The following is a 14,002-nucleotide window of genomic DNA, read 5'->3' on the forward strand; positions in this document are numbered from 1 at the left end:
GAACGAGAAAATTCTGCTACAGCTACAGTAGCTACGCAAGTAGAAGCGCCAAACATTCAGTTAGAAGTCGCTGATAACTCAACATCTAAAATCAATATTCAACCTCATCAAATCTCTGAATTAGCCTCTGAAAATGCTTCCAAAGTTCTTGACAGTCCAACTGTTGTTCTTGAGAGTTCCCCTACTAAGAAAAATTCACCTCAGCCTACAGAGCTGGTTTCCAACACATCTGCAATCATTTCAACTTTGGAACAAACAGTTGCTGTAGCACCAGAAACCAAAATATTTGATTTATCGAACACTCCTGGAACATCATCAACTTATATTAAATTAACAACAATTTCTCCATTACCCAAATCAATTACGTTCAGGTCAACAAGTCGCAGAAGCAAAAAGTCGCAAATTATCACCAGCTCCCCATATAAGGACCAACTAATGGAAGAAAAAGAGAAAAAAAACTGAAACCCATAGTCAAACTAGATATGGGCGATAACCTACCACCACCACAAGAGCTTTCGGAAGAGAGTTTAAAAAGAAAATGCGCTGTGAACCTCAGACAGGCAAAGAAGACACCGAAAAATGAAAAAGCTGTTTTGAAGAAGCCAAAATCACCGCCTCATAAGAACATGTGGAGCTGTCCAGGGTGCAACGAAACATTTAAAGAACCTGTTACAGAAGACTGGATTGAGTGCATATTGTGTGCTGAATGGTGGCATGAAAAATGCAGTGCCTACGAGGGTTCTGGATCTTATACATGTGACCTATGTTCATAAAATTTCGTGCGTACTCTTACAATACTAAATGCGTACTCTTAGAAAGCGGGTTTATAAGAGTGCGCCAAATAACTTTTTTTTAAGTTTAATTTTTTCTGTTGAAGTACTGATGTTTAGTTTGCGAATTATACCTTATTTTGTTGTTTAAATATCAACAGTCATAAATTAAAAAATATATATTTTCAACGCAATTCGTTTGGATTTTTTACCTATTTAAATCTTAAGTGCGCACTCTTGAAGCACTCTACCCTATGTTATTTATATTTAGTATCTTAATAGATTCTTTAGATAGAGTAATGATACTTCTGACCAGGACTAAATTATACTAATCTGTTAATATCTAAATCATAATTTGACTATTTTATAAAAAAAATACTTGATAAAATTCGTGATAAGACGAAATTGTCGCAGTATGATTAATAATGACCAATAAGAGTTATTCCTCTTGAGAGATCGAAACAAAAAACATCTACAAAGAAAAAGGTCTCATTTGAGCGTTTGTCTTAACTTTTACTATGGTAAAAAATTTTTGTGTTATTTGTGCCGCACCAAAATATTAGAAATATTAAAAATTTTGAAATATATGTTAGACATTGGATACATCAGATAGGCAGAGAAAGATTTAATAATTTAATAAATAATACATAGGATAACTAAACTAAGAAATTGCAGATCTCGAAAATCGAATGACCCAAATCCTAAAAAAAATACAGTTATTTATAAAAAATATTTCTCAAATAATTTTTGAAAAATACAAACTTGTTTCAGAAAATTGTCGTCTTTTTTTTGCAGTCACTTTTTGCATTTTTTTCAATCTCATCTAATTACTGGATTAAATTATTGGAATTAGCTTCTTAAGATATTAAATCAAATCAAAAATTTATTAATACATTACCCAGTATGTGTTTGTACAACTCAAAATGTAAACTTATTACACGTTAAAATCTAAACACAATTTATATAAAATATAACAAACTTAAGAAAACAAACTTTCATACATATTTAGCAGATAAATCTAGGTAACAAAGTCAGACCCTAAAATGTAAAAATTAAATACACACCTGGATATAGCCGCATCAACTCAAACACATAAATGAGTAATTTAACGCAACAAGAACATTATTCAGGATCAAAGAAAATTAAAATTGCTTTTCAAGTACTACTCAAAAGAATAAAGGCTCAATTTACCAAATATAATTTAAATTCCGTAAGAATTATCATGGCTTTAATAAGATTTCTTATATATGGACTGGAATGATAATAAAGAACTGGATACTTAGGTAGTCAGAGCCTCGTCTGGATCTAGAAAGCCTGTGATAATGTTTCTTCTATGCCTGGTACGATGATTTATATCTAAATAAGTTGTAAACTGTGAAACCTCAGCAACAATGTAAATTAAACACTGATAGATGTAAGGCAAGGAAATTTAACTATAGGAAAATTTTTGAAGTACTGTCTAAAATAATTCCTATATCCCAGCACAAACATAGCCCTGATACATCTTCGTATTAGTAGCTTGTAAAGTGCATTCCTGGATCAGAATAAACCGGAGAAGTTAAGAGGTTTAGTGTCACAACTACCATCTATTGTAGCGGAACGACCTCTACCTTTGCTATAGATGGTTCTATAAGAATATCGGGCGTCTTAAATATTTTCTTTATTTGTGGAAATGTATGAAATTCTTTAAAGCCTACATTTCTGCTCGGAGTAGTCTTATGATTATTACTGCCTTTGTCACCATTTAATAAAGAAGTGTGGCGCCTTTGACTCCGTGATTCCGTTAAAAGGTTTTAATCCGGGTCAGTGCTTTTATTATTAAAAGGTAAGGTTACAACTGTCCTGTATCTTGGCTAGCAATTTATATTATCTATTTTATTATTAAAAGGTGTTAAAAAAACTAAGCCCGTAACTGAGGTTAATAAACTGAGATTTCCCGACATTAGTAGTTTCTTTGATCTACGAACCCCCGGGACTAAAAATCCCATTACACTATGTCTCTTTACTATCAAAGTTTGTTAATTCCAAAAGTGTCGAAGCTTTAGGACTTCAAATAAAACTGATTTTATTTTAAAAGAATTGCCGGCGTTTCGGCCTTTATTTAGGCCATCATCAGGGCTATTTCTGTTTAAAAAATATCCGGTGACGAATTAGGCAAACATTACGAAATGTTGCGCTTTACATCTACCCTATAAAAGTTTAATTTTTTAAACAGCTTTAAAGTATTTTTAATAAAAAGTTAAATTTTATAACGAAGACGTAATGTTTGCTTAATTCACCACTGGACATTATCTATATTTTTAAACAGAAATAGCCCTGATGATGGTCTAAATAAAGGCCGAGACGTATACAAATAAAATAAGTTTTATTTATTTGAAGTCCTAAATCTGCGGCCTTTTCTTTCCATTTCACAATAATGACGTTAAACTTTAATAATTTGTCAGTGTCGTTTACACATCATCTTCTTCTGTAATTAAACATACAGGGTGTTCATTTGAAAACTTCCCACCACGGATTTATCGAAAACTACTGTTTAAAAAAAAACGCCGAAATACGTTAAAAGGTTTGTCACGGAGGACAACTTTCTAACTTAAAATTACTTCACCACCTTTCACCCTCTGCTCACCAGGGTCTGTCCCTTAAATATTTTAAATGGCAATTTTAAATGCCTGGAATAAGCCGGAAATTAGCTCCAACTATATAGCAGAACCCTTCAACTGCCCGTGGAATCTTCCAAGCAAATGTATAAAGCAATTTATTGCCATTTTTGGGTTATTTTAGGAAATAAGTTGTTTTCCCGACTTCAACTGCTTGGAATTGTCAAACATACTAAATTATTTCAGGCAATTGAGGTTTAATCTTAATTAAAACGCTTTGATTGCCTGAAATTGGAAAACAATTTTAACTTTAACGTAAGAAATTAATTAATTATTCCAGGCAATTAGATTTATTAATTAAGATACCTCATCTGCCTGGAATTGTACAGTGATTTTCAGTAACTTTGACGCCATTAAGTAATTAATTAATTATTCCAGGCAGTTAAGGTTTATTCTTTATTAAAACGCTTTGACTGCCTGGAATTGGAAAACAATTTTAACTTTAACGTAACAAATGAATTACTTATTCCAGGCAATTGAGACATAGATTTAATTAAAATGCTTGAAATTTAAAATTTTTTTTAAAAATCAACCCTCTGGAATCGTAAAATAAGTTGAGGAATTTTAATCTTAATTAAAATGACTCAACTGCTTGGAATTGTACAGTAATTTTCAGCAACTTTGACGCCATTAAGTAATTAATTAATTATTCCAAGCAGCTGAGGTTTAATCTTTATTAAAATGCTTTGACTGCCTGGAATTGGAAAACAATTTTAACTTTAACATAAAAAATTAATTAATTATTCCAGGCAATTCAAACATAGTGTTAACTAAAATGCTTAAAATTTAAAAAACTTTAAAAGATCAACCCTCTAAAATTGTAAAATAAGTTGAGGAATTTTAATATTAATTAAAATACCTCAACTGCCTGGAATTGTACAGTAATTTTCAGTAACTTTAACGCCATTAAGGAATTAATTAATTATTCTAGGCAGTTAAGGTTTAATCTTGATTAAAATTCTTTGATTGCCTGAAATTGGAAAACAATTTTAACTTTAACATAACAAATTAATTAATTATTCCAGGCAATTAAGACATAGATTTAATCAGAATACTTGAATTTAAAAGAACTTTCAAAAATCAACCCTTTGGAATCGTAAAATAAGTTGAGGAATTTTAATCTTAATTAAGATACCTTAACTGCCTGGAATTGTACAGTAATTTTCAGTAACTTTGATCTTTATTAAAATGCTTTGACTGCCTGGAATTGGAAAACAATTTTAACTTTAACGTAAAAAATTAATTAATTATTCCAGGCAATTGAGACATCATAGATTTAATGAGAATGCTTGAAATTTAAAAAACTTTAAAAAATCAACCCTCTGGAATCGTAAAAGAAGTTGAGGAACTTTAATATTAATTAAAACGACTCAACTGCCTAGAATTTTACAGTAATTTTCAGTAACTTTGACGCCATTAAGTAATTAATTAATTATTCCAGGCAATTCGGACATAGATTTAATTAAAATGCTTGAAATTTAAAAAAACTTTAAAAAATAAACCTTCTGGAATCGTAAAAGAAGTTGAGACATTTTAATATTAATTAAAATGACCCAACTGCCTGGAATTGTAGTCATTTTCAGTAACTTTGACGCCATTAAGTAATTAATTAATTATTCCAGGCAGTTGAGGTTTAATCTTTATTAAAATGCTTTGACTGCCTGGAATTGGAAAACAATTTTAACTTTAACATAAAAAATTAATTAATTATTCCAGGCAATTGAGACATAGATTTAACTAAAATGCTTGAAATTTAAAAAACTTTAAAAAATCAACCCTCTGGAATCGTGAAAGAAGTTGAGGAATTTTAATCTTAATTAAAATGACTCAACTGCCTGGAATTGTAGTCATTTTCAGTAACTTTGACGCCATTAAGTAATTAATTAATTATTCCAGGCAGTTGAGGTTTAATCTTTATTAAAATGCTTTGACTGCCTGGAATTGGAAAACAATTTTAACTTTAACATAAAAAATTAATTAATTATTCCAGGCAATTGAGACATAGATTTAATTAAAATGCTTGAAATTTAAAAAACTTTAAAAAATCAACCCTCTGAAATCGTAAAAGAAGTTGAGGAAGTTTAATCTTAATTAAAATGACTCAACTGCCTGGAATTGTACAGTAATTTTCAGCAACTTTGATGCCATTAAGTAATTAATTAATTATTCCAAGCAGTTGAAGTTTAATCTTGATTAAAATTCTTTGACTGCCTGGAATTGGAAAACAATTTTAACTTTAACGTAATAAATTAATTAATTATTCCAGGCAATTGAGACATAGATTTAATTAAAATGCTTGAAATTTAAAAAACTTTAAAAAATCAACCCTCTGGAATCGTAAAAGAAGTTGAGGAAGTTTAATCTTAATTAATATTCCTCAACTGCTTTTACGAATCTTAAAAAAGTTGTACGAATTGATGATGAGAGAAAAATGTGTGCTTCTGTCTTCATTAGTTTCACATTGTTCAATATTGGATCCCTTGTATTAAAGCATTCATTATACGAGACGTTTTAAATGTTGACACTGTATGACGAATGTTACAAATACATTCGTGGAATGGATCATTAATTTCAGTCAATTAAAATCATTCCTTTTGGATTACAAAGTTAAAAACATAAAACTATCTTTCTAAATTTATTTATCATAAAAAATCTATTTTTTTGAAGCCTTGAGCAGTTTAGTACCTATCACCTGTTTACCTATTAATACCTTTACCTTTTCTGAGGATCATTCCTTTTTATCTATCATAGGAAATTGAATTCTGTAGACTTATGTAGATGATGCTGAATATCTAAGCGTAATTAAATTTCCAAAATACATGGTAAAAGACGTTATACTTGTTATGTATTGAATATCTGAGCTCTGATCCTCAAGGTAGACTGATTTCTTGGTGATAAACTAGACTATCTAAAAACTACTGCTTTAAGAACAAGACGATGAGTACAATAGTAAAAGAAGGAAAGAGTGTATTGGCATAGTAGATTGCTAAATGTTGATGTTTATATGCGGTGAGATGGAAAGAAAATGTATATATTAACAAATACAAAAGTTCGGCCTCATACTGAATTCACAAACACGCAAAAATATTCCCCAATATTAACTAATCCTTAACAAAAATTACTTACCCATCTCGTTCTTTCTGCCGATATCTTACTTCTTCGTGATTATATCTGGGAGCCGGTTTGGGTCTTACTTCTTCAGAAAAATCATTTCTCTCATTGCTAAATCTAAAACGCATTCAAAGTCTGTATCGCTATAACTTTATGCAACCCTCAGTACACCCACCTTTCCTCATATTTGGTCCTGAGATGGTCCTTCGAGGGGTACGCCATGCTCTGATGCCTCTTTATAAAATGAATCTTATCTCGTTGTATCGTCGGAGATATCGGAGGTTCCGGATTTCGTCTCTCTTGTTCTAGACGCTCCTTTTCCATTAATAAAAATTTTTCTTTCGCATCTTTAAATCGATCTCGTGGGGCCTAAAAAGGATGAATAAAGTTCCAATTTCAAATGGCATTTTTGTTGTTCTCACCTTCACTTCATCTGGAGTAGGTGATCTTTGTCTGAACTGTGACTGCCTTCTGTTGATTGAGTTAGTGGCATCTTCGTAGTAGTACCTCTTAGTGTCAAAGGTAAACTCTTCAGTATCTCTTTGGGTAAAAAAAACAGTTGTTATACTATTGCTTATAATATTATTGACTGCCATTATTGACTTTGTCAAAAATCAAGCGAAGATAGATGACAACAAAGACGTAGTTGTATATCAGCTACCTTCTCGTAATGGCATCAAATCATTTAAAGTTGGTGTAAGTGATAAATATTATGACATGAATTGTATTTCGTCCATTTGAATATAAACCCAGAAATTCAAATGTGAATTTTCAAAGACCAAATGTACACATACAAGGCAATTGATAGCTCTTAATAAAATGACAGTTTATTATCCGAATGTAAATGGCTTAAGAACAAAGTTGGTTGAAGTTTGCAAAAATGCTTCAACTTCAGTATATGGTGTGATGATATTGAGTGAAACTTCATTGAACAGCAACTTCTTGGACAGTGAACTGGGTCTGCATAACTTTACTATTTATAGATGCGACAGATGTTTCGAACGGAATGTTAAAACCAGGAATGGTGGAGTACTTATTGCTGGTCCGTTATTTTTGGTAAAGTGAGAAGTATTTTTTATTGCTTTTACACTCCTCCCAATTCTAAACCCGAAGACTACCAACGTTTTTGTGAGACAAATGAGAGGGTGGCCGAAGACTAGGGTCAATAGACAGCTCAATTTTGCTTTCGGTGATTTTAATCTACCAAAATTGACTTGGTATAATGACTCTCTTGGAATGATTAGTAGTGGTGTTGTGGGGCCGGCAGATCTTTATTAGAAATAATGCCATACCTTAACATGTATCAGATCAATAACATTTCAATCTAGATCTAATTTTTAATAATAATAGTAATGATACCCTATCATGCTCAAATGATCTTTTAATTAAATGTGATCGACATCATACTGCATTAGTGATTTTTATAAAGTTAAACAATTTTGAATCTCTTGATTATTGAGAAGAAATACACGACTTCAAGAATGCAGATTATGCAGGTCTTAACAGCTACCTTCTTGATGCGGATTGGGATAGTTTATTCTCATCTGATGTTAACGCTAATGTGGACTGTTTGTATAATGCATTCAGGCAACGCTCTCACCTATTTTGTACATATCATAAAAATTAACAAAAAATTCAAGTTTTCAATATGGTTCAGCATAGAACTGAAATCAAATGTCTTGCAAAAAAAATTGGCACATGCAAAGTATAAACAGTCCGTACAAGTACAAATAACCTTTAAAGACTATGAAATGTTCAGTAATCTTAGTGAGTGAAATGTAGAGTAATCTGTAAAAATCAGGCCGATCAGTGCTACTCAAACTATATTGAGCAGACCCAATCTTCTATTTCCAGTAACCCTAAATATTTCTGAAATTATATAAGAGATAAGACACAAAATAACAGTATTCCATCTACTGTGAAATATTTAGATGCAGTGGGTGAAAATGGCCATGAAATAGCATCTTTATCTGCACAATATTTTTCTTCAGTCTACTCTTCTGATGAATTTTATGTTCATGAATTTACACAGCCTGATATTGCATGTCCTCTTAATATTAATGCAACGCATGTACAAATATCTGAAGTCTTTAAAAAGTTAACCAATGTCAATAAGGGCCCTATGCCTAACTGTATTCCAGCTGTCTTCATAAAACACTGTGCTTTTGCTTTGGCACGATTGGTTGGATGGCTGATTTATAATTTGTCTTTCAAGACAGGTAGTTTTACAACCTCATGGAAGTTAAATAATTTGACTCCTATATTTAAGAATACTGCTCAGAGGGATGATGTGAAAAATTATCTATGTCCTGTTTCTCTGGCTTGTCACTTTGCACAGGTTCTTTCACAGATTTTTTATCAGAGACATTTAAAAACATAATCTCAACTAAGCAGCATGGCTTTGTCAGGGGTAGGTCCATTACCACTAATTTGTTGCTTTACCAAACAGCTTTGTCGGGGGCCTTGGAGGATGGTATGTCTGTTGATTCCGTATATACTGACTTTTCCAAGGCCTTTGACAGGGTTAATCATTCTCTCCTGGTTACGAAATTGTCACTCTATGGCATCGGTAGTTGTCTCTTGGCATGGTTAAAGTCATATCTATCTAAAAGAACACAGATTGTAAAGATATAAATAACTTTTATTCTAGTCCTTTTCCCGTGACTGGGGTTTCTCAGGGTGCCCATTTTGCCCCTTTTTTATTTAACCTTTGCTGGAAAATTTTATTTAACCCTGGTGCAAGAACAATAAAATGGTCCTAAGTGCTAAAAAATGCAAATATATTCAATTTACCAGGAGTTTTAGTCCACCATTTCATCAGTACCATCTAATGAGTTCACTTATTGAGAAGGTATCAGAGATACGTGACTTTTTCAAAAAATATTGAAAATCTGTGTAATAAGGCTTACAAAATGTTGGGTTTTATTAGGAGGCACACTCATGATTTCAACAGTATTGATTCCATCAAACTTCTGTATTTTTCATTAGTTCGCAGTCAATTTGAGTCACCTTATTATGCTAAATATTATAATGTGTCTAGAAAAAGTTCAACGTAAATTCATAAGATACATTGCTTACAAGCTAAATATTCCTTGTATTGATATTAAATACAATGAAATGTATAGATTGCTGAACATTGAAAAATTGGAGACTCGACGTAAAGACGATAGTACGACGTAAAATGATAGTGCTAATACTTCAAGTGCTTTATTGCGATATAAAATCTTATTTTATTGAGTATTTTATATACTATATTAATTTTGTAAATTGGTTAATTACCGTAATATATATACTATAATTAAAACTATTCTTACCTTTGTGGTCGTGGAGGACTTCTAGGCTCATAAAACCTAGGATCGTTAGGGTTAAATTTGTCCTTAGCTCTTAAATCGGCTTCATCGTTGACCCTTTGTCTAGATTGTGTCTTGAGTGGTCGTTTTTCCTCATAGAAAACCTCTTCTTCGTAAGAAAAACTCCTTGACGGCCGATCCTTGTCAAAATCACTGGAGTTGTTTCTGGATCGGACATTTTCCTCGTCAAATCCGTCATCTTCGAAGTATTGCGCAGGCTTACTGACCCGCCTCTCTGGCGGCTCATAACTTCTATCTTCGTAAAAATATTGTTTTCTATCTTCGTCCCGCTCGTGGTGCTTTTCGGATTTCGATAACGATTTTTCCAGATACTTATTGGCACTTCTATTTATCAGTTCTCTTTCCAGAGATTTCCTAAAATTGTTCTTGGACACTTCTTTTTCCTCTTCTTTATCTCTCACCATAGATTTTTGCCTTTGTAAATACTTGTTATCGCTAAATTTCGCTATCGGTTTTTCCAAGTATTTGGTGACGTTATGAGAGAGAGATTTCCGATAGTCATCGTCAAAGGACTTTGAGAATTTAAGGTCTTCGTGTGTGTATTTGGCACTTTTTTCACGGTAAGGTTTTTCTCTGGTGTTTTCCAGGCTGGAATCTGGAGTTTTGTTGGCTCTTAAGGGGACTTGGTGGCTTCCGTGCATGAGGTACAGTGCAGAATCTCCTGGCTCACCATTCCAATCTTCGTCATCTAAAAGAGACGAGAGAGTTTAGTAAATATGGTAGAAAAGAGTCAATATGAATCGATAAAAATCTTTAAATAGAGTTTTTCTTAGGAATATTGAACAGCACTAGAAAGATTAGGGAACCAGAGGTGGGACTCTGTAACGCAAATAGCGATAGATAAACTCTTTATTCTCTATCTCTACGGTATTTCGTACTCTGTAACGCCGTTCGGGGTTTTTCATTACAGAACGAATATAGACGACATAGCTTTCTTAAGCGACAACGAAAAGGACCTTTCTATTGTAAAGATATTATTTTCTTCCTTTTTTAGCGTGTATTGTGGGAAAGAATAAACTATTGGCTTAATTATTTGGATTTGGTACCGACTCCCCGTCCTTACATCGTGAACGGGGAAATTTTATTAGGAGGGAGAAAAAAATTTAACGTGCGATGGACGGGAATCACTACCTCATTTTTTTAAGTGTTATGTCATGATTTATTTTCAGTTTTTCGTTTTTTATTTATATTTGTGTTCTGTGATTTAGGGTAAAAGGAAAAGGAGAAATCAAATTATTTTACTAGGTAAATACTCATCCATTCCCTCAAGTAAATAATATCCTATGTAAAATTACACCTTGCAATTGCAAATCATTATCGATAAAAAGTGGGTATACATCATAATATTATTTCTGTTAATTCGATTTTCTAACTCGTTAATTAAAAATCTTTGCACAGGAAGCATTTTAAAGTTTTAAGTGCCTGAACTAAGCGTTTTAGGCGCTAGAACCGATGAAAATTAATGTAAAACAGTAAAACAAAGCCAAAAACGAAGTTCTAAGTTTCACATCACAACAAACTTTTGACATAAGCAAAATAAAAAAAAAGTCAAAATGTCAATATTGTCGATGTCATTTTCTTTTTCTTCTTGTATTCACAGCTGGACTATGCTCAATTGTCTGATGTTTTTAGGATAGATAATTATCGAATTCTCTATGCCCGAGCAACAACGAAGTTTATAAGGAAATGTTTATAGAGTGGCAAGGCATTAAGCTATCTTTGTCTCTTCGCTTCCTTCTCTAAATAGAGAAAATTTACAGAGTCCCACGCCAGTCCTGCTTATAATTCGTCAATTTATTTATATTCGATTTTTAATGAAAAAATTATTTTAACTTAACTTGAATGTTTGCCTTTATATGGCTTGCAGGAAATTTTTTTAGATGATGATAATTGATGTGAATGCGCCTTAATAACGTACAAAATATAAACGTAACTTAAGTTTACATCTGTCAGCACATGTACGAAGTTTGTGTGGTGAAAATCGGAATCGTATGTCGGCCATCTTGCTTGGCAACATTGACAGGGAGCTGACAGAGATATGACGTCGTTGACATTGACTGAAGGAACACCATTTGTCATTGTCATTATCATTTTAGTTTGTTTTTCATTTAAATGTATGCTGGAAGTGTGGGTTGGTATTGTTTTGAAGATTCTATTTTAAATTAATAACTTTTTTTTTTAAAAGTTCTCTTTTAATGTCGAAAGTAATGCTTTAATTGATTTGCAGCTATTTCAGGTTGCTGGTAAGAAAATGTAATTTTATTTTATTACTATACTACGTTTTTCTATTGACATTTTAGTCTTTAATAAAGTCTATTTCAGTTGGTTTCAATGAAGAGGTTTCATGTTTCAAGTATTTAATTTTTTACTTGAATAGTATAAATACATATAACAACATGTTTGGCCTCTCGTTTTCTTTTTCACAATTAAAAAATTGATTTTGAAGCAATTTTTTTCAGGAGAATTAAATAATAAATGTATTAAAGATAACCATTGTATTATTTCCATTTTATAATTGATGATAGGTATGTACATAACAAGATTTTCAAATTAAATGAAATTTGATTTTCGCGGCTTAAATTAGCCACGCCTTTCAACCATTTTGATTGGTCCAATTAGGCACGTCAAACTGTCAAGTTAGTTACAACAGTTTCCGTTGCCAAGCGAGAGGACGCTACTTGATTTGTCAAAAGAATTTCTATCAGTTTATATGCAACCACCACTTCTCTATATTTTTGTGTTTTGTGTCTGTCAGGTTGCTCACTACATATAAAGAGGTTATTTCATGTCGCTTGAATATGCGAAAATCATGCAAATTTTAATAAAAAAAATAATTTCAAAAATCTCTTGATTACTTTTTAGTTTTTTTTGTTAATTAAAATATAATATATTACTTAACCCTTAACAAAATTTTGAAAACTAATACTGTAATAGTAATTATTAGCCTCTTTTTCAATTAAATTAAAATGATTTTTTTAACTTTTAATAAATATTTAGAATTAATTAAAAAATTTAAATATTTAAAAATAAAAAAATTTAGGCTAAAATTTAATTTTACCTAAAATCATGATTAAAATTAAAAATATGTTAAGAAAATTTAACATTAATTAATTAAAGAATTGAGTTTAAAAAAAACTTAGAAGGCAAATTTAAAGATGAAAAAATTAAATTTAAAAAAAAAAATTTTAAGCCTTAATAAATTTTAGAACTAAATATTGAATAAAAACTAGTTGATTAAATTAGTTATGCACAAATTCGCAAGATTCACAAGATTTTAATTTTTTTCTAAAAATTCGACAAAATGTTGATAACTCAAAAAATTGACCAGACATACTTTTGAAAATTTGTACACGAATTCTCTGGACAATTTGGTTAGACACTTACTTCAGCGTTTTTCAAAATTTTCACAAGATTTTGAGGAAAAAATTATTTGTGGAAAAAGTGTTTTTTTTTTTTTTAATTTGACAAAATGTTGATAACTCAAAAAATTGACCAGACATACTTTTGAAAATTTGTACACGAATTCTCTGGACAATTTGGTTAGACACTTACTTCAGCGTTTTTCAAAATTTTCACAAGATTTTGAGAGAAAAATTATTTTTGGAAAAAGTGTCTTTTTTTCTAAAAATTCGACAAAATGTTGATAACTCAAAAAATTGACCAGATATATTTTTGATAAATTGTACACATATTCTCTGGACAATTTGGTCAAACACCTATTTTAGCGTTTTTCAAAATTTTTACAAGATTTTAAGAAAAAAGTTATTTTTGGAAAAAGTGTCTTTTTTTTAAATTCGACAAAATGTTGATAACTCAAAAAATTGAGACCACACATACTTTTGAAAATTAATACACATGTTTTCTGGAAAATTTAGTTAGACACCTATTTCAGCGTTTTTCAAAATTTTTACAAGATTTTGAGAAAAAAATTATTTTTGGAAAAAGTGTTTTTTTTTCTACAAATTCGACAAAATGTTGATAACTCAAAAAATTGATTAGACATACTTATGATAAATTGCACACATATTCTCTGGACAATTTGGTTGGATACCTATTTCAACGTTTTTCAAAATTTTCACAAGATTTTGAGAAA

The 14,002-nt window shown here is 31.1% G+C and overlaps 1 protein-coding gene and 1 long non-coding RNA gene across 2 annotated transcripts in view; one reads left to right on the forward strand and one right to left on the reverse strand.

Moving 5' to 3' along the window:
* LOC126733655 (uncharacterized) overlaps positions 1-14,002 on the forward strand; it is a 56,530-nt gene that overhangs the window by 6,981 nt on the left and 35,547 nt on the right. The window lies entirely within an intron of this gene.
* LOC126733652 (uncharacterized) overlaps positions 1-14,002 on the reverse strand; it is a 148,565-nt gene that overhangs the window by 3,128 nt on the left and 131,435 nt on the right. The window contains exons 6-9 of the mRNA XM_050437044.1: positions 9,853-10,597; positions 6,961-7,078; positions 6,714-6,907; positions 6,554-6,655 (exon numbers count right to left, since the gene is read on the reverse strand). Of these exons, the coding sequence (XP_050293001.1) occupies positions 6,554-6,655; positions 6,714-6,907; positions 6,961-7,078; positions 9,853-10,597 (1,159 nt within the window). The remainder of the gene's footprint in view (positions 1-6,553; positions 6,656-6,713; positions 6,908-6,960; positions 7,079-9,852; positions 10,598-14,002) is intronic.

Source organism: Anthonomus grandis, chromosome 2 (genome assembly GCF_022605725.1).
Source record: "Anthonomus grandis grandis chromosome 2, icAntGran1.3, whole genome shotgun sequence".
NCBI lineage: Eukaryota > Metazoa > Arthropoda > Insecta > Coleoptera > Curculionidae > Anthonomus > Anthonomus grandis.